This window comes from Schistocerca americana, chromosome 1, assembly GCF_021461395.2.
Source record: "Schistocerca americana isolate TAMUIC-IGC-003095 chromosome 1, iqSchAmer2.1, whole genome shotgun sequence".
Taxonomy (NCBI): Eukaryota; Metazoa; Arthropoda; class Insecta; order Orthoptera; family Acrididae; genus Schistocerca; species Schistocerca americana.
In genome coordinates, this window is record NC_060119.1 from 261578397 (window position 1) to 261597399 (window position 19003).

Sequence of the window (19003 nt, forward strand, 5' to 3'; positions counted from 1 at the left end):
CATCACTTACTGGCGTGGCACGAGCTTGTATGATTATCTTGTGTGAGCGGTGGCAATGGCGGATGTCAGCGCGTTCTGTGAATCTGAGAATCTACACTCCTGGAAATTGAAATAAGAACACCGTGAATTCATTGTCCCAGGAAGGGGAAACTTTATTGACACATTCCTGGGGTCAGATACATCACATGATCACACTGACAGAACCACAGGCACATAGACACAGGCAACAGAGCATGCACAATGTCGGCACTAGTACAGTGTATATCCACCTTTCGCAGCAATGCAGGCTGCTATTCTCCCATGGAGACGATCGTAGAGATGCTGGATGTAGTCCTGTGGAATGGCTTGCCATGCCATTTCCACCTGGCGCCTCAGTTGGACCAGCGTTCGTGCTGGACGTGCAGACCGCGTGAGACGACGCTTCATCCAGTCACAAACATGCTCAATGGGGGACAGATCTGGAGATCTTGCTGGCCAGGGTAGTTGACTTACACCTTCTAGAGCACGTTGGGTGGCACGGGATACATGCGGACGTGCATTGTCCTGTTGGAACAGCAAGTTCCCTTGCCGGTCTAGGAATGGTAGAACGATGGGTTCGATGACGGTTTGGATGTACCGTGCACTATTCAGTGTCCCCTCGACGATCACCAGCGGTGTACGGCCAGTGTAGGAGATCGCTCCCCACACCATGATGCCGGGTGTTGGCCCTGTGTGCCTCGGTCGTATGCAGTCCTGATTGTGGCGCTCACCTGCACGGCGCCAAACACGCATACGACCATCATTGGCACCAAGGCAGAAGCGACTCTCATCGCTGAAGACGACACGTCTCCATTCGTCCCTCCATTCACGCCTGTCGCGACACCACTGGAGGCGGGCTGCACGATGTTGGGGCGTGAGCGGAAGACGGCCTAACGGTGTGCGGGACCGTAGCCCAGCTTCATGGAAACGGTTGCGAATGGTCCTCGCCGATACCCCAGGAGCAACAGTGTCCCTAATTTGCTGGGAAGTGGCGGTGCGGTCCCCTACGGCACTGCGTAGGATCCTACGGTCTTGGGGTGCATCCGTGCGTCGCTGCGGTCCGGTCCCAGGTCGACGGGCACGTGCACCTTCCGCCGACCACTGGCGACAACATCGATGTACTGTGGAGACCTCACGCCCCACGTGTTGAGCAATTCGGCGGTACGTCCACCCGGCCTCCCGCATGCCCACTATACGCCCTCGCTCAAAGTCCGTCAACTGCACATACGGTTCACGTCCACGCTGTCGCGGCATGCTACCAGTGTTAAAGACTGCGATGGAGCTCCGTATGCCACGGCAAACTGGCTGACACTGACGGCGGCGGTGCACAAATGCTGCGCAGCTAGCGCCATTCGACGGCCAACACCGCGGTTCCTGGTGTGTCCGCTGTGCCGTGCGTGTGATCATTGCTTGTACAGCCCTCTCGCAGTGTCCGGAGCAAGTATGGTGGGTCTGACACACCGGTGTCAATGTGTTCTTTTTTCCATTTCCAGGAGTGTATTCTAAATTTCTCTCAACTGTTAAACGCCAATCTGATACCTTTCCTACGTCTTCAGTGACGCCAATGATCCTATTTATTCCCTAGCTAAGTTAATTGGCTTGGTACACGCTATTTAGCTGGAATACTGCGTACATCATTGCCCTCAAATCGCTTCCAAGTGTTAACTGTCACTGCTCAGTGCAATTCCTCATACTAGGAGAATTTGTAGATTAACTCCTTACGAGTCGAGCCAGTGAACAAGTGTTCACATAATTATTCTCGCAACCGTCTCAGTGTGGCGCGAGTCGCCTTGCTCAAACGCTCGACGATTTTCTGCAAGAAAAGATCGAATTACTCTGTCGGCAATTTGCCTATATGCCTATGTGTTTCCTTTCTGGCCAATCAGGGCGTTCGTACTGGTTATATCTCCACCCAATAGAGTTTTTGTAGTCTGGGCAAAGTTTAACTTCTGCTACGTATTTTTATTTCGTGCAAGTTTTAATGCAGGTGGCTACAGTGAGTCACCAATGTCTTGAGTTGGTTTACTCCAGATGTTTATCTGCGATCTCTGGCCATGTTCCTGTAGAAAGACTTCCTGGAAAGTCATCATTAAAAGCAGGGACAAGGACTGCTTTGGCCAGTGGCCTACGCAGTGGCTGCGGTGTCTCATTGTGTCTGCTAGGTATCCCATGGCAAGGGTTCCAGCTGCATGGGATGGCGTGCCGTCGTAAAATTCTCCTTTCCCTCAGAACTGTGTCTCGTAGCTCGAGTTGGAGAAATTACTTGCATGCATTACTAGTGTTAGTGTCAGTGGTTTATATTCACAAAATGTGGTTTGTTTATTCGCTTCACTCTGCCTATCAATAAAATTCGTACATTCTCACATAACTACGTCAAGTGATATATCGGGTTAACCGGAATTGTTTCGGGAATTCAACGTAAGGTGTGTTATTTGTTTGACACCTTACAAAGGAAGCATTTTTTGACTGAGGCAACCTACTTCCAAAATCTACGTTGCTTTCACTTCTACGACCATGCTCTTCTTTATTTTGATGTGAAGTGAGTTGTTATTCTCCTTTCTACTATTCATCACCTTGGATGTCTTTGCTTTTTGTATCCTGAAGAGATTTTCTGTGGTATGCATGCTTTCCACTCCAACGGGTTGGAAGATGTGTGTGTGTTGTTGAAAGCAGGAACTCCCATAAATAGTGATAATTAACTCCTGAAATATTCAAGCTATGCAAAATGTATGAATTTCATGCACTAGGAAAACAATTTGGAAACGCTCATTAACAGAAATAGTCACATGCACAGGTTCTTTCATAATAATCTGCAACTAACTAGCATGGGCATGCATAGCTGGTAATTTGATTAGACAGTGGAGAGTAATTTGCAAAAGTGGTGAACCGAAAGGAATGGCGTTAGCTTTCTGCTTATAGCATCCCGTTGAGCAAAGAGAGATTTGATATTCAAAAGCAATTATATCATCTGAATGAGTATCTACATCCCGAATATCATTCTTATGTTACACCTCAATAGTGCACAGTACCCTGCAAACAGCAGTCAGCAAAACATCACACGCTGACAGACCCTTATCAGCACCTGAAACCTAATAGCATGCAGGGAATAACTACTTATTGCTAATATTCCTTCAAGGCACACAGAGAAGAACTACTTATTACTAATATTTCTACATGGCATTTCAAACAGATGATTGTTTATCCATCAAAGTACATATGAATCGTGTAGTTAGGTCACACACATAACCAAACGGCTGGCATGTGATGTGGCCCAAATATCAAGATTGTTGTAACAAAGAATGACTACATGCTTTGAAATAAACCTGAAATAATTAGAGCAGTGAAGAATTATATTATCTCAAAACACAAATAAGGAATATTACAAACCAACTGAGGCACTCACCATATAAGTAGAACATTCTGATTCACAAAAACCAAACAGAACATCCTGTTCGCCATTCGAAATTTTTAAAATCAGGAAATCGCTTTATATTTCAAGAGAGGTAGCAGCTGGGAGTTAACAACAGGCTGAAGAGAAAGAAAGTTTAGTGTGCCATAACCATCTCCCACTCAACTATGTGCAAGCTATGAACATCCATTTTACTGTGCATAAGAACACATCCACGTCCCTATTTGCAGAAAAATCACAGATAAGCAATGTTAGTCTAATCTAGACGTAGACATAGAATCACTACAGAAACTGTGCAAAGAGGCTGCTACAGTGCTCATATCGATTAATCGAAACTGATTGTAGGAGACTTCCATAAAACAGGACGAAGACAGTTATTGTGACCTGCTGAAAAAAAATCTAGTGGGAAGTAAAGAAAGTGGCAACTGAACAAGCAATTCAAGTCTCCCTTACATCTGACTAGGGGGACTTTGTTGTCCTGTGGTCTGTTGCCTTTGCAGTTTTATTCCTCTTATTATGAACTACAATACTTCCTGCATGAACAAAAGTTTTCAAACACCCCACTCACACCACTACACGTGACATCAGGCTATGCATCCTAAATTATATAAGTGTAGGTGTTGTACGTCGTGATCAGGGACAGCTGGAAGTGTTAATGGAAAGAACTGAGTGACTCCGAATGGGGCATGAAAATACCCACAGATCCGATCATTCCATCGGACACGTTAAATGTGGCTTTTGTTGACGTTGTTCTCAAAAAACAAGAAGCAAAAAATTAGATAGACCTATATAACAGATTTTCATAACAGGTCCCAAATGTGTGCTTAGGTATCATCAGATATGAATTTTAATAGTTGTATGAAATTTTCGATGAAACTCAACAGATAAAATTATCTGTGTTGGGGTTATAATATTTGATCCCTTTCTGGTGCCAATAAGAATAATCGCAAGAAAAAAATATGCAAAATCATTTACAGTGGTGCAAACAACGCTACCTTTTTCTGCAAAGCGACATGGGAAATTATAGATACAGAGTGAAAAGAAGCACAATATCAAAAGAAACGTGTAGCGAGGTAGCAAAAGAAGTAATAGCTAATCCTTCATTCTGGAAGGCTGCTAATAATAATATTTATAGTACAGAAATTCTACAGTTTAATTATTTAAGAAAACATTATTTTATGTAAAGTAATTGAGTGAATACTTTAATGTGATTCCAAATTTATTGTTATCATCTGCAACAACCACTATGAACCAATATGTAAAAAAACATTAAACACAATATTTTTACAGTATCTTACCACCACTTAATGGAAACATTAATTATATTATATTACTGTACGTGAACTGACGATATGGGGGTAGTCAAGGGTCCTGGTTTCACACCTAGCTACTGCTTAAATATCATCAACAATGGTAGACGAAGGCTTATGGTGCAAGAAGTCATCCTTGTTCTGCCAACGGGCTTGTCAAGAGGTTCAAGATGCTCTCTTCGTCTTGAGGACATAGGGGACAAATGCTACTACAAGAGTAAGAGACTGGCTCAGAAGAGGAATTCATAGGGACCGCGTCAAACCAGTCAGGAGAATGATGACTCAAAAATTTGGATATAAAAGCGGAAACTCCACACCGAGGCTATTGTGATCTAAGGGGGAAGTTCCGCAGCACAGCACAAAACACATACAAGTTGAAATACCAACTACCACGTCACATATCGTTTCCTTACTCTAGTCGAGAGGATATGATGCTCACTTCCTTGTTGAGCACTTGGAGTATATTGGTATGATTTCGGTTTTAGAGGTGATAAGGTTATTTCCTACCTGACAAAAGAGTTACATGTCAATCTAACGAGTCAACATGAACCTACGCGCTACTTCCTGGATCCACTACGTTTTATGAAACTGCCTCTTCAGAATCTTGCTGAGACAGTGCGTCTGGATAACATACACTTCACTGGAGCTTCACATCGTAGAGGCACAAAGTTTCAGATTGTGTGAAGAAGTGGTTCGTTCCTTATGAATACCTGGATCTGAAGGTGAGACTTAATGAAACCATAGCTGCATTCATAACTTGAAGATACAGACATAACGGACGTAAAGCATGGTCATGCAGTGAATTGCGGTAATTTAGGGGAATTTGCTAGCTATATACAGGCATAGGTACACAGTTCCTTGCCACCCCCCCTTCTCCCCCCTCTTCCGACTGTGGGACATAGTGCCGCGGCTTCTGTGGGACGCAGTGTTAGTAAGGACACAAGTCAGCATCGAACTTTTGCTGACACTGACATGCTGCGCTTTTTTGAATGTAGGATTCGAGGGGGGGGGGGGGCGGCGGTTGCCAGTGCTTAAGCAATTTTGCCAAGGCTATTAACACACGAATGAGTGAGAAGAAGAAAAGGGCATCTGACAATTGGAGACACATCCTCTGCTTGGATGTAAACAACTTGTAAGGGCATGCCATGCAAAGTTCTCTGGCAGTGGCTGTCCAATAAGGAAATAGCCATATTACTTAGGTTCCAAGGTATTGCTGCAGATTCCTGTGAGGGATATGTCTTGGAGATAGAACTTTCACATTCTATCACTCTACATGACGCGCACAGTGAATTGCCGTTTTGTCCAGAGCTACTTGTCTGTGTAGTGATTCAATCCCCTAGCTTATGAGGATGCTACAGATAAAAAGAGATACATCGTGCACCCACTATATGTTTCTTCTTTGTGCCTCAGAAACAATTCAGGACAGTAGTTTTTTACTTCAGAGGATCATTTTTAATTATCACTTTCCCTCCAGCCACAACCATACGAATTTATAACTGCTCTGAATATCGTGACACAATTCTGCTGCAGCATATCTCGGCGACATATAATGGATTATAGAGATACCAAAACAGTATTCCAGAAATTAAGCTTCTGGTATTCAGTCACTGAGTCTGGGAAGGTATCATAAATTGTAAAAGTGTAATATATCTGTACCCTCTTCGCTTCCATCATAGGTGGAAGTTAATTCGTTAATAGTTAATAAATATATTAAAATAAGCGATCCCGAGTAAAGATTTATCGAACAATAGATTATATGCGACTTCGCACTTATTCCGATTTTCTTAGTTATCTTCTTCCTCACGGAGAAGGAGCCATCAAACACGCTTCCTGAATGCCGTCACCCTCGATCACACGAAAAACAGATCACAGCCACCATTCTAGTACAGAGAGAAAGGATTCGTAAATGGTAAGGGGCCGCGTGTGAAATAACTGATACAAGGATCATCGAACGATAAAAGGTGTTTTCGAGTGCCCTAGGGTATGAACAGAGTTGTCATTTGTACTTAGACGGTCCGCATTAATATTTGGGTATCGATTATTAGCAATTGGGTGTCTATTGGATGCGGGGCTCGTGTGCGGTCAGAGTAAGCAAATAGCGACGCTGTTGTTGCAGGTGCTGCGCGACCAGCTACGGGGCATCGGCGTGTGCATGGTGAACCTGCCGGAGAGCATGGAGGACTACATGCGCGGCCTCTTCGTCCTCACGTGAGTACCTGCCGCCGCCTATCGGCTTCACATCATAACGTAAATCGTGGCTACCAACAGGACAATTAAATTGAGTAGTAGGTGAGCGGAGTAACTCTGTAATGCAATCCCTTACTTAAGCGGGCACATACATAGTACGAATAATTCAAATGCTTACCCTTACATTGTACGAACTGTCTAATAGTTCAGACAATGTTTTGTTTATGAGAGAAAGTGCATCATACTTGCAGATAAATAGTACTTGCAATGGCGGTCTCAGTGTCAGCTCTTTTTCCTTTGTTTCGATGTAACATATAAAAAGATTTGTCCTGGGTTCTCGCTAAAGACGAACTCGGGAACACTATTGTTACTGTCTCCATCGTAGTTTACTGACGTTTGTTTGAAACATCAATTTTATTACCATTTACATAAACACATCTTCAAATAAACGCGGTATAAAACTTGCCCACATCATACAAAGATCACAGTCTGAGAGCAACATGTCCCAGCCTCTAAAAATGGTAATCCCGCTCTGACGCACTTCACACCACATAAATCACATACACTGTACAGATCAGGGTTCGAGAACGTTCAAGATCAGGAAATAGTCCAAATCAGCATCAACACAACTTTTATACTAGAAATTATTTATCAATTTTAGTTTATATAGGGAGGGGACTGCCAAGGGGGAGGTTACCATGAGAAAAAGATTGAATAATCAACGAAAGGATAACGTTCTACGAGTCGGGGCGTGGAATGTCAGAAGCTTGAACGTGGTAGGGAAACTAGAAAATCTGAAAAGGGAAATGCAAAGGCTCAATCTAGATATAGTAGTGGTCAGTGAAGTGAAGTGGAAGGAAGAGCCGGCCGAAGTGGCCGTGCGGTTAAAGGCGCTGCAGTCTGGAACCGCAAGACCGCTACGGTCGCAGGTTCGAATCCTGCCTCGGGCATGGATGTTTGTGATGTCCTTAGGTTAGTTAGGTTTAACTAGTTCTAAGTTCTAGGGGACTAATGACCTCAGAAGATGAGTCCCATAGTGCTCAGAGCCATTTGAACCATTTTTTGAAGGAAGACAAGGATTTCTGGTCAGATGAGTATCGGGTAATATCAACAGCAGCAGAAAATGGTATAACAGGTGTAGGATTCGTTATGAATAGGAAGGTAGGGCAGAGGGTGTGTTACTGTGAACAGTTCAGTGACCGGGTTGTTCTAATCAGAATCGACAGCAGACCAACACCGACAACGATAGTTCAGATATACATGCCGACGTCGCAAGCTGAAGATGAACAGATAGAGAAAGTGTATGAGGATATTGAAAGGGTAATTCAGTACGTAAAGGGGGACGAAAACCTAATAGTCATGGGCGACTGGAATGCAGTTGTAGGGGAAGGAGTAGAAGAAAAGGTTACAGGAGAATATGGGCTTGGGACAAGGAATGAAAGAGGAGAAAGACTAATTGAGTTCTGTAACAAGTTTCAGCTAGCAATAGCGAATACCCTGTTCAAGAATCACAAGAAGAGGAGGTATACTTGGAAAAGGCCAGGAGATACGGGAAGATTTCAATTAGATTACATCATGGTCAGACAGAGATTCCGAAATCAGATACTGGACTGTAAGGCGTACACAGGAGCAGATATAGACTCAGATCACAATATAGTAGTGATGAAGAGTAGGCTGAAGTTCAAGACATTAGTCAGGAAGAATCAATACGCAAAGAAGTGGGATACGGAAGTACTAAGGAATGACGAGATACGTTTGAAGTTCTCTAATGCTATAGATACAGCAATAAGGAATAGCGTAGTAAGCAGTACAGTTGAAGAGGAATGGACATCTCTAAAAAGGGCCATCACAGAAGTTGGGAAGGAAAACATAGGTACAAAGAAGGTAGCTGCGAAGAAACCATGGGTAACAGAAGAAATACAGTTGATTGATGAAAGGAGGAAGTACAAACATGTTCCGGGAAAATCAGGAATACAGAAATACAAGCCGCTGAGGAATGAAATAAATAGGAAGTGCAGGGAAGCTAAGACGAAATGGCTGCAGAAAAAATGTGAAGACATCGAAAAAGATATGATTGTCGGAAGGACAGACTCAGCATACAGGAAAGTCAAAACAACCTTTGGTGACATTAAAAGCAACGGTGGTAACATTAAGAGTGCAACGGGAATTCCACTGTTAAATGCAGAGGAGAGAGCAGATAGGTGGAAAGAATACATTGAAAGCCTCTATGAGGGGGAAGACTTGTCTGATGTGATAGAAGAAGGAACAGGAGTCGATTTAGAAGAGATAGGGGATCCAGTATTAGAATCAGAATTTAAAATAGCTTTGGAGGACTTACGGTCAAATAAGGCAGAAGGGATAGATAACATTTCATCAGAATTTCTAAAATCATTGGGGAAAGTGGCAACAAAACGACTATTCACGTTGGTGTGTAGAATATATGAGTCTGGCGACATACCATCTGACTTTCGGAAAAGCACCATCCACACAATTCCGAAGACGGCAAGAGCTGACAAGTGCGAGAATTATCGCACAATCAGCTTAACAGCTCATGCATCGAAGCTGCTTACAAGAATAATATACAGAAGAATGGAAAAGAAAATTGAGAATGCGCTAGGTGACGATCAGTCTGGCTTTAGGAAAAGTAAAGGGACGAGAGAGGCAATTCTGACGTTACGGCTAATAATGGAAGCAAGGCTAAAGAAAAGTCAAGACACTTTCATATGATTTGTCTACTTGGAAAAAGCGTTCGACAATATAAAACGGTGCAAGCTGTTCGAGATTCTGAAAAAAGTAGGGGTAAGCTATAGGGAGAGACGGGTCATATACAATATGTACACCAACCAAGAGGGAATAATAAGAGTGGACGATCAAGAACGAAGTGCTCGTATTAACAAGGGTGTAAGACAAGGCTGTAGCCTTTCGCCCGTACTCTTCAATCTGTACATCGAGGAAGGAATGATGGAAATAAAAGAAAGGTTCAGGAGTGAAATTAAAATACAAGGTGAAAGGATATCAACGATACGATTCGCTGATAACATTGCTATCCTGAGTGAAAGTGAAGAAGAATTAAATGATCTGCTCAACGGAATGAACAGTCTAATGAGTACAGAGTATGGTTTGAGAGTAAATCGGAGAAAGACGAAGGTAATGAGAAGTAGTAGAAATGAGAACAGCGAGAAACTTAACATCAGGATTGATGGTCACGAAGTCAACGAAGTTAAGGAGTTTTGCTACCTAGGCAGTAAAATAACCAATGACGGACGGAGCAAGGAGGACATCAAAAGCAGACTCGCTATGGCAAAAAAGGCATTTCTGGCCAAGAGAAGTCTACGTATATCAAATACCGGCCTTAATTTGAGGAAGAAATTTCTGAGGATGTACGTCTGGAGTACAGCATTGTATGGTAGTGAAACATGGACTGTGGAAAAACCGGAACAGAAGAGAATCGAAGCATTTGAGATGTGGTGCTATAGACGAATGTTGAAAATTAGGTGGACTGATAAGGTAAGGAATGAGGAGGTTCTACGCAGAATCGGAGAGGAAAGGAATATGTGGAAAACACTGATAAGGAGAAGGGACAGGATGATAGGACATCTGCTAAGACATGAGGGAATGACTTCCATGGTACTAGAGGGAGCTGTAGAGGGCAAAAACTGTAGAGGAAGACAGAGATTGGAATACGTCAAGCAAACAATTGAGGACGTAGGTTGCAAGTGCTACTCTGAGATGAAGAGGTTAGCACAGGAAAGGAATTCGTGGCGGGCCGCATCAAACCAGTCAGTAGACTGATGACAAAAAAAAAAAAAAATTAATCCGCAGCACACGCCAAGAAGTTTGTTGCCGTCATAACGAACTATATCTAAAAATGTCTGCTGAACGAAATTTATTCGTCAGCGTTTTGTATGGCTCCTTTTTTTTTAATAAAAAAAAAGACTTCCACCCTTCCATTTCAGTCGACTCTAAATTACTCGTATTACAGCGTGCATCGCATGGATTCACCAATTAGTAATGTGAATAGCGAAATTGCCTCCTCTTCCACATTCGACAGAGATGCTGCTGTTTCCAGGGACTGGTTTAATTTGTTAAATGGCCAAATTACGCAGGAGCGTCAGAGCCCTTAAAGCTTCTGAAGCAGGCTTCTGAACCAATACTACAAATGGAGAGCGCATTCCCGAAATTAGTAGTGGGTGCGTAACAAGCAAGTGGACAGTCAGTTCTGAGGAGAGTCAACTTAATACTGCGATTTATTTCTATCATGGCGTATGTAAATAAGAATAATAATTTTATGCTCCTTCAAATAGTCACACCCTCTCTTTCAACAATGATACGTCACAACCATAATCAAAAAAGAAAAACAAACTAATGTGGCTCAAGTACGATAAGACATCATGAATAAAGAGTAGAAATAACATGCAGTCTAAAACGCAAAGACATTAACGACGCAGCGTAACAGTGAAGAAGATATTTTGTAACATCCCTTTAGAAAATTATAAATTACTGTGCTGATAAATCTCTCACGTTATTTGATTTTCAAAAGCGGGGTGAGTCACTAACTATTGCCACTTAGAACAACTCCTAAAGTATGATAGCTGAAAACTTCGTGTGCATGGGACAATGGAGGCCATAATATGAGGTTGGTTTTTTTGTTGCTAGATGGGGTCGCTTCAGAAAATTTTTGAAAGTTCCTGTGGGACCAAACTGCTAAGGTCATCGGTATCTAGGCTTACGCATTACTTCATCTAACTTAAACTTACTTACGCTCTGGACATCACATACACACCCATGTCTGTGGGAGGACTCGAGCCTCTGTCGGGGGGAGCCGTGCGAACTGTGGCAAGGCGCCTCAGACCACACGGTGTCGCTTTAGAAATAGGAAGATCAACGTTGTTTTTTTTAATGGGATGCTATAGTTTGGTACTTATTTCTGATAGTGGCTATCGAGACGAAACCAATGATGTGTAATAGTAAGGTCTTTGAAGGTCAACGAAGGTCAAAAAGGTGGCATGAACGTCCATTTACAGAAGGTGTTCGAAGTGATGACCATCGGCATCAATGCAGTCCTGCAATCTTCTTATCATGGATTGAGCGGTATCCCCATCTAGCAACTGAAAACCAACATCATATTATGGCACCCGTTGTCCCGTGAAACTATTGTCCCACAAACTTTCCAATTTCTGCCACACTATCGGAGTCATTCCTGTTGGTAATAGATAGTGACTCACCATGCATGTTGGTCCTGATAATAATCATTAAAGTGAAAACTTGTAGGCTAGATGATTACTAAGAAAGGTTGTAATTTCTGACAATATGAAAAGCAGAACCTTCCTGTAATTTTATAAAATCGATTTCATTATCAATATTAAAATTTGAAAAATTATAAATGATGACAGAAATTTTCCTTCGGTAAGAACTGAAAGCTAAAAATACTGTCTCTAATGTAAACTTACTTTCAGATTATATACTTTTAAAATTATGACTACTAAAATTCACCACGTAAGATCGATACTGTGAAATATGTAGGTATAAGTAATAACAACATATTGACAAAAATATAGTTTTTTGGCAATTAGCCAGAAAAATCTGCAGTTGCGAAATATATAATTTAAATAAAGAAATTAACGAAAGTTTGACCAATATTTATACGGAATCATACATTTTAGTTGACATGCGAAAGTTCTGAGAAGGCTAGATTCGTTATAACTTTACTTGTTTGAGCATAAAGATCATCTTTTGCAACCACATAAAAACGACATATTTAGTAGGCAAATATTTTCTGTGAGATAATAGAAAAATATATTCTTCCTCTAAAAGTATCTTCAGCTTACATAACGCTCAACGCTTAGCACTATCTGTAGTCAGTGAAATGAAATTTTATTTTTTGTCAAGTGATTCATAATTTATGCATATCATAGCTAACATTTTAGTAGAATCTCTAAAATCTTATAATAAATTTGTCTGCTGTATAACTGGATGAATGTGAAAACTGTAACATTCTTCTGAGGGAGACCATAGCTGCAGATATTTGTAAGTACATGTGAAATTTAACTCTAAACATATCATACATAGTATGTGAGCAGCTTGTAAAAGCTTATATACATTGTACCAGTGTAGATAATATGAATGTGTTCATTGTGAAAGAAGTGCAACTTATAAAAAAATTAGTGTTATTCTGCTCTAAAGTGGTTCAAGTGAAATTAGCAGCTACAGGAAATCCTAGTAAATTAAGACAGAACAGTGTATTATTCAAATAACAACATGACAAAACAACGGTTTATTATTTTAGACTATTTTCTATATTTCATTTCGTTATTTAAAATTACTAATAAGCTTAATTTAATTCCTCATACGACAAATAATGTTCACAGTTGGTTTAAAATGTAGCGTTAAGTTACTTTTTAAACACCAACACATTTTATGAGAACTGCTCCTAGTCAAAGTAGTATCCATTTGCTAGTCTCAATCCCATGAATATTTCATTTAGCATATTATTCTGAGAACTACAATTAAGTAGAGTCTGAATCATATTATAACAGGATTTTCACCAAACGAAAACCTCTGAATAGATGCAGTTTACATTATCAGCCAATCAATCAATCAAAACATACCAAGATACTTCCATTTTGTAGCCTAATTTTACCTAACTGAACTACCAAACTACACCTTACATCATTACTTATTACAGTGTGATTTTACTCTTATCTTGTTTTATTTCCTTTTGAGTAACAAAGCAGGGTTAATACTACTTTCATGTGATAATACTTTCACCTACACATAGCTCCCTAGTACATGTCGATTTCTCGATAACATTGCCCTGCTATTGCATATTTAAATTTTTACATCCTATCTCAGTGGTTTTTTTTTTATTACTGCTTGTAATTCACTGCTTATTTCTAATCAAGAATTCCTCTGTTGTACTGAAGGAAGTGTTACAAAGACATTAACTTTGGTGTACATTGTGTAACAATCTTGCTGTTTGTCAAACTTTTTAATTCACTAGGCAGATTCTAAAAGTGTTTACAGCTGACTATTTCACATCTGTATGTGACAAATTACATACACAAGAAGCTAGCTGAGATCACTTTTTCTGCTAGTTTTGTATTTGTCGATTACTCCCTAACCTTAAATTCAATACCTGTTGGCAACAAATTCCATCATAGAATAACTGCATCGTTGGGCTGTAGCTAATAATCCCAACTGTTTAAATAAATGATTACAGGATGGTCCCACTGATAATTATGATTACTTCCTTTAGTTCAGAGAAAATGTTTTCCTGACTGACAAGTTACCTAACAATATTATTCCACATAAAACCCATTAAGAACATTGGAATATGTGTTAAGTCAGTGATTTCTGCCTTCCTAAGTTCGGATATTATTCTTATGGTTAAAATAGCTAAACCCAGTTGTTAAAGCAGGTATGCTATAGGGTTTTTCGTCAACATACATAAAATAACTTTGAATTTTCTGCCTTAATATCTGATTCTTCTTGGTGTAGATCACTGATTACAGGTGTGGTAGTTTCGAAAGCATAAAACTGTTTTTTTCTTTTTCAAAGTTTATAGCTGTCTCATTTGTGTGAAGCCAGTTAAAATATAACTAGCAGAAAATAATTTATGACATCCTTTGTTGGTCATTTTTACACAGTTCAGAAACAATACCGTATCATCTGCAAAACTAATTAAAATAAAATGTCCGATAATTAACATGGAGGAATCAAAGCAGTGGACGCATGATCGAATCGTATAGGGCATCCACTGTAATTTGTTCATATGCAGATGATGTAATGTACCTCTGTGAATCATTTAAACAGCCTAATCTAACAAGCTGCTTTCTGTTTTTTCAAACAGCAACTAAGACATGAGTTTAATATTTTATCCATCTTCAGCAACTTTAGTTCTATATATCTAAGTAATCAGCAGTCAGATGCATAAAATAAACTTAATTTCTTAACCGGTTAAGAAATCAAAATTTTGTATACAGCTAAGACATGACTGTGTCCAACCAGCAATCCAATAAAGACGAAACTTTTCTAAAGAATACGACGACAGGACAGATCAAATTCCTTCGATAACTCGCAGAAAATAGTAAATAATGATACCAGAATGAAAAATGCTCCTATCATAGCGAATATGTCCTGGGAAAAGTTAGGAATGTAAAAGAAGGGGACTAGCTTTTTGACTTACCTGGCATCTTCAAGACATTTCAGTCAAAATTTCTTGACATGTTAATATTTTTTAATTGTTAGTGTTAGTACCCCTGTCCTGTACTTTAACGCATCGTGTCAAGTAAAGTAACACGTCTAAAAAGGTTAAATCAGGTGATCGAACGGGATACTCCTCTTCGCCTAATCCCTCTAGAAGGAAATCTGCGGTTGAAAATTTTCCTCGCATCAAGCTGAAATCTAGGTGCGCCCCATTTTGTAGAAAGTAATAATCTTCATTGTCAAACATTTCGTTAAAATCTGGAGTTACGTGTAACATTTCTACGTAGGAGTCACCTAAGACAGTCTCTTCAAAGAAATGCCACCCGATTCGCTCTAGAAGGCACATCACTTATCTACTCCTGGTAGATTAACATACATTTCCACAGTTCGTTAGCCTAATACAGTTATTGCGGTCAACTGTTCCATTAAGTTCATAAGTCGCTTCATATGATCAACGAATTAGAGCCTTTTCATCTTCTTCGTACACGTTGATGAGCCACTCAAATAATTCAGTTCACCTATCATGATCATCCTCGACCAGGGCCTAGAGAAATGTCCGAAGGCGTTCATCCTTGAGAGCGCAAAAGCCTCTGGACACTGGATTTACTGCCTCCTGTCTCACGAGAGCATTGCCTACCTGACTTCTTTGGGGACTGTGCGTACGCCTGAATCACTGTCTGCTGAATGTCTCTTTCCTCCATTTCGTCCCCTCTTCATACCATGCATCGTTCCAAAGACGTCAGGCATGTCTCGAATTCTTGTAACTATTGTTAACCGCTGGGATGGCAGAGTCCTACACAAAATTCTCCAATCTCGTAGACCTCAAATTCTCTGTTTTCCATTAACACCTAAGTACCCACTTACGTTCTTCAAACGATAACGCTAATTTGTTTTCATTCTTGTAACAAATCGAAGCGTTGTTAAGTTTTTCACTGTAAGTAAATCAGTCAAACGTATTATGAAATAATTGATCTCAACGTAAGAAATAAAATAATTTTGAGAAACATTTAATAGGCTTTGAATGGTGCTCGGAATCATGTTCAGAAAATCAGCTTCAGACTGAGAATACGCATAATCCTTCCTGACATTTGAAGGATTCTCTATTGAAAAGTTTTAGAGACTCAAAATTCAACCTTTTCTGCAAAACTAGACTTTACGCTGGTCAGTTTGATAGCTCATTTGTTCGTTTTCCGTTCTTGTATGAGAACTTGGACTAAAACCCATTGCATAGTCTCTAGAGAGCCTTGTTCTAGGTGCGCTCATATATATGAGCAGGAAAATTATCTGCATCTGCTTTCATTAAAGAGAGCTTTAATTTCAAAGAGTGTGTACATTATTTTGGGATAAGCTGTAGATGAACAGTAAGCGAGGAATACGATAGCTCTGCTGTATACTCTTTCTAATCCGAGCATTTCATTACTGGCTCGTGTACATATTGTAAACTAGTTGAGTACTCAACATTGCCCAAGTATGTGCGAGTACTTATTTAAATTCTGTTAGTCCTTCTCCTCCTTCATCCTCTCTCCTCCGTTACCCTCTCTGTCTATCTCCCTCTCACCCCTTCTCTCTGTCTATCTCCTCCTTCCCCACTCCCTCTCCATCTCCTCCTTTCCCTGTTTGCCCATTTCCTCCTCTCTGTCTATCTCCTCCTCTTATACTTTCTGTGTCCATCTCCTCTTTCCCCTCTCCCTGTCCATCCCCTCCCCTCCCCTTTCTCTGTTCCTTTCTGTCTCTGTTCATCTCCTGCTTGCCCCTCTCTCAATATATTCTTCACCCCTCGGCCTGTCCACATACTCCTCTGTCCTTATTCCACCCACCTCCTCCTCTCTCCCCTGTCCATTTCTGTGTCTTCTCTTCCTCTGTCCACTTCTCCCTGGCCTCCCTTTGTCCATTTCCTTCTCCATCCCACATGTGTTCATCTCCTCCTTCTCCTCCCCTCTCTGTCCATGTCCTCCTTTCCCTTCGCTGACCACATCATCATTCGCGCTGCAGTAGGAGATTTTTGGCTCTTAGCCCATAGTATTTCTTCGTATATAGTAAGTAATATATGTACATAGTTTGTTTGAAATAGATCCAGGGGTTATGAGGAGTTTTTTTACCCTTGGCTTTGCCCATACATGTATACATCACATACATTTAACATATTTACACGCACACTTCACCTACATCTGTTGCGAATTTCGCCCTATGATTTCGTCTTCAGTCATCTCGATGTTTATGAGGTCGTATCTGCTGCAATATGTGTGAATACTGTCTGTGATGTGTGTTCCGAATAGAGTTAGTAGCAAAGAAGTAATAAATTTAAACCTCATGCACATTTCGGTAGTTTTTTCACGCATCACAGTGTTTATGATGTCATACCTTCTGAACTTTGGGTCGTACAATGACATAATTTTGCAGGTACAAGTGAATGTTGTCTGCAAAATATATTGCCAATACCGTTAGTAGTAGAGCAATAACAAATTAAAACGTCATTCTTGATGCGAGAGTTTCGCTTCATGGACAGCGAAAATGTAGTGAGCGATGAACTTGTTTCTCTTCGTCATTTTGTGGGGGTTGTCAGCGAGAAAAAGTTTCGTAAGGGTTTGAAGTTATGTGTAAAGTTTGCAAGTCACTAACTACTCTCATTCTCAAATACTAGATGAATAATGTCTCGGTGTTCGCGAGTCGTTGGCTACACTAGCTTTTCACCCCCCCCCCCCCCCCCCCCGGGTTTGATAGGAAGGTGGTTCTTACCCTCACACCGATTCTTCTTGGCAGTAAGTGACAGATGTATCAGTTCTGAATGAAATCGGTCCAGTGGTTTCGGAGATGTAGAACATGTACACACATACTTTTATGACATCTATGGATGTCTTTTTTGTGTTTGATTTCATTTTGACTAAATGAAGCCTATACGTTGCCCCAGGCTACGCTCAAGTTACCTTAGGAAACTCCTTGAAAACTAGACTGGTAGTTTTAGAGGTTAGAGTGTACAAACAAACAGGCAGACACGACGGTTTGAGATAAAATCTCGTAGCAAGGTATCTCCTTTTTTCGTAATCTGATTTTGATTACATAAAGCGTATCGTTGCCCAAGACTACGTTCGAGTTACGTTTGAAAATACCATGAAAATTAGTTTAGCAGTTTTGCAGATTAGTGTGTTCAAATAGACAAACAAACACGGCGGTTATGCAGGCTTATTATTAGTATAGATTACCTCTCTGTAGTTCGCACCTATTTTCCTGAGAATTTCCGATATCTTACGTCATTTTACCTTGCCTAATTCTTTTACTAGATCGACAAATATAACCGGGTAAGCCTTACTTCCGGTCAGAACTGCCTCACTGGTGCCTTTACCTTTCCGAAATCCAAAGTGATTATTGATCGCAGGTTTTCTAAAGCTCTGTTAAACTCTAATTATGGATAACGTATGTCTTCCATACAGTCCCATTTCTTCTTTGTCAAACAATTACTCTCCACGCAGTGGTCCTCAATCTACTCTTTCCACCTATCCGCTATCTCCTCTGTCTTTAGTAGTGTCATTTCTCTCACACTCTTTATTGCTGACACCTTTGCTGTGAATTTTATCGAAGGATGTTTTGACTTTTCTATATGATGAGACAATCCTTCTTCTTCACTTTTTTCCTAGAGCATGTTTGCCTAGGCTTTCCTGCACCTCGTTAACATTTCATTCTTAAATGTCTTATATCGCTATATTCATTTATTTTCCTGATAATTTTTGCACTTACCTCTTTCGTCGATCAGTTCAGATATTGCTTATGTTACACAAGGTTTCTTCACAGCTATCTTTCATGTGCTTATATTTGTCCACATTCTGTGAGTGCCTTTTTTAAAAATGTCCTTTCCTCTTATCTCAGTATCTACAGCCGT

General features: G+C 40.6%; 1 protein-coding gene across 1 annotated transcript in view; it reads left to right on the forward strand.

Annotated features, from left to right (window-relative positions):
• Positions 1 to 19003, forward strand: part of LOC124624823 (neuropeptide FF receptor 2-like) — a gene marked incomplete at its 5' end in the record, with an annotated part of 228465 nt that overhangs the window by 90582 nt on the left and 118880 nt on the right. The window contains one exon of the mRNA XM_047149135.1: positions 6869 to 6945. Within this exon, the coding sequence (XP_047005091.1) occupies positions 6869 to 6945 (77 nt within the window). The remainder of the gene's footprint in view (positions 1 to 6868; positions 6946 to 19003) is intronic.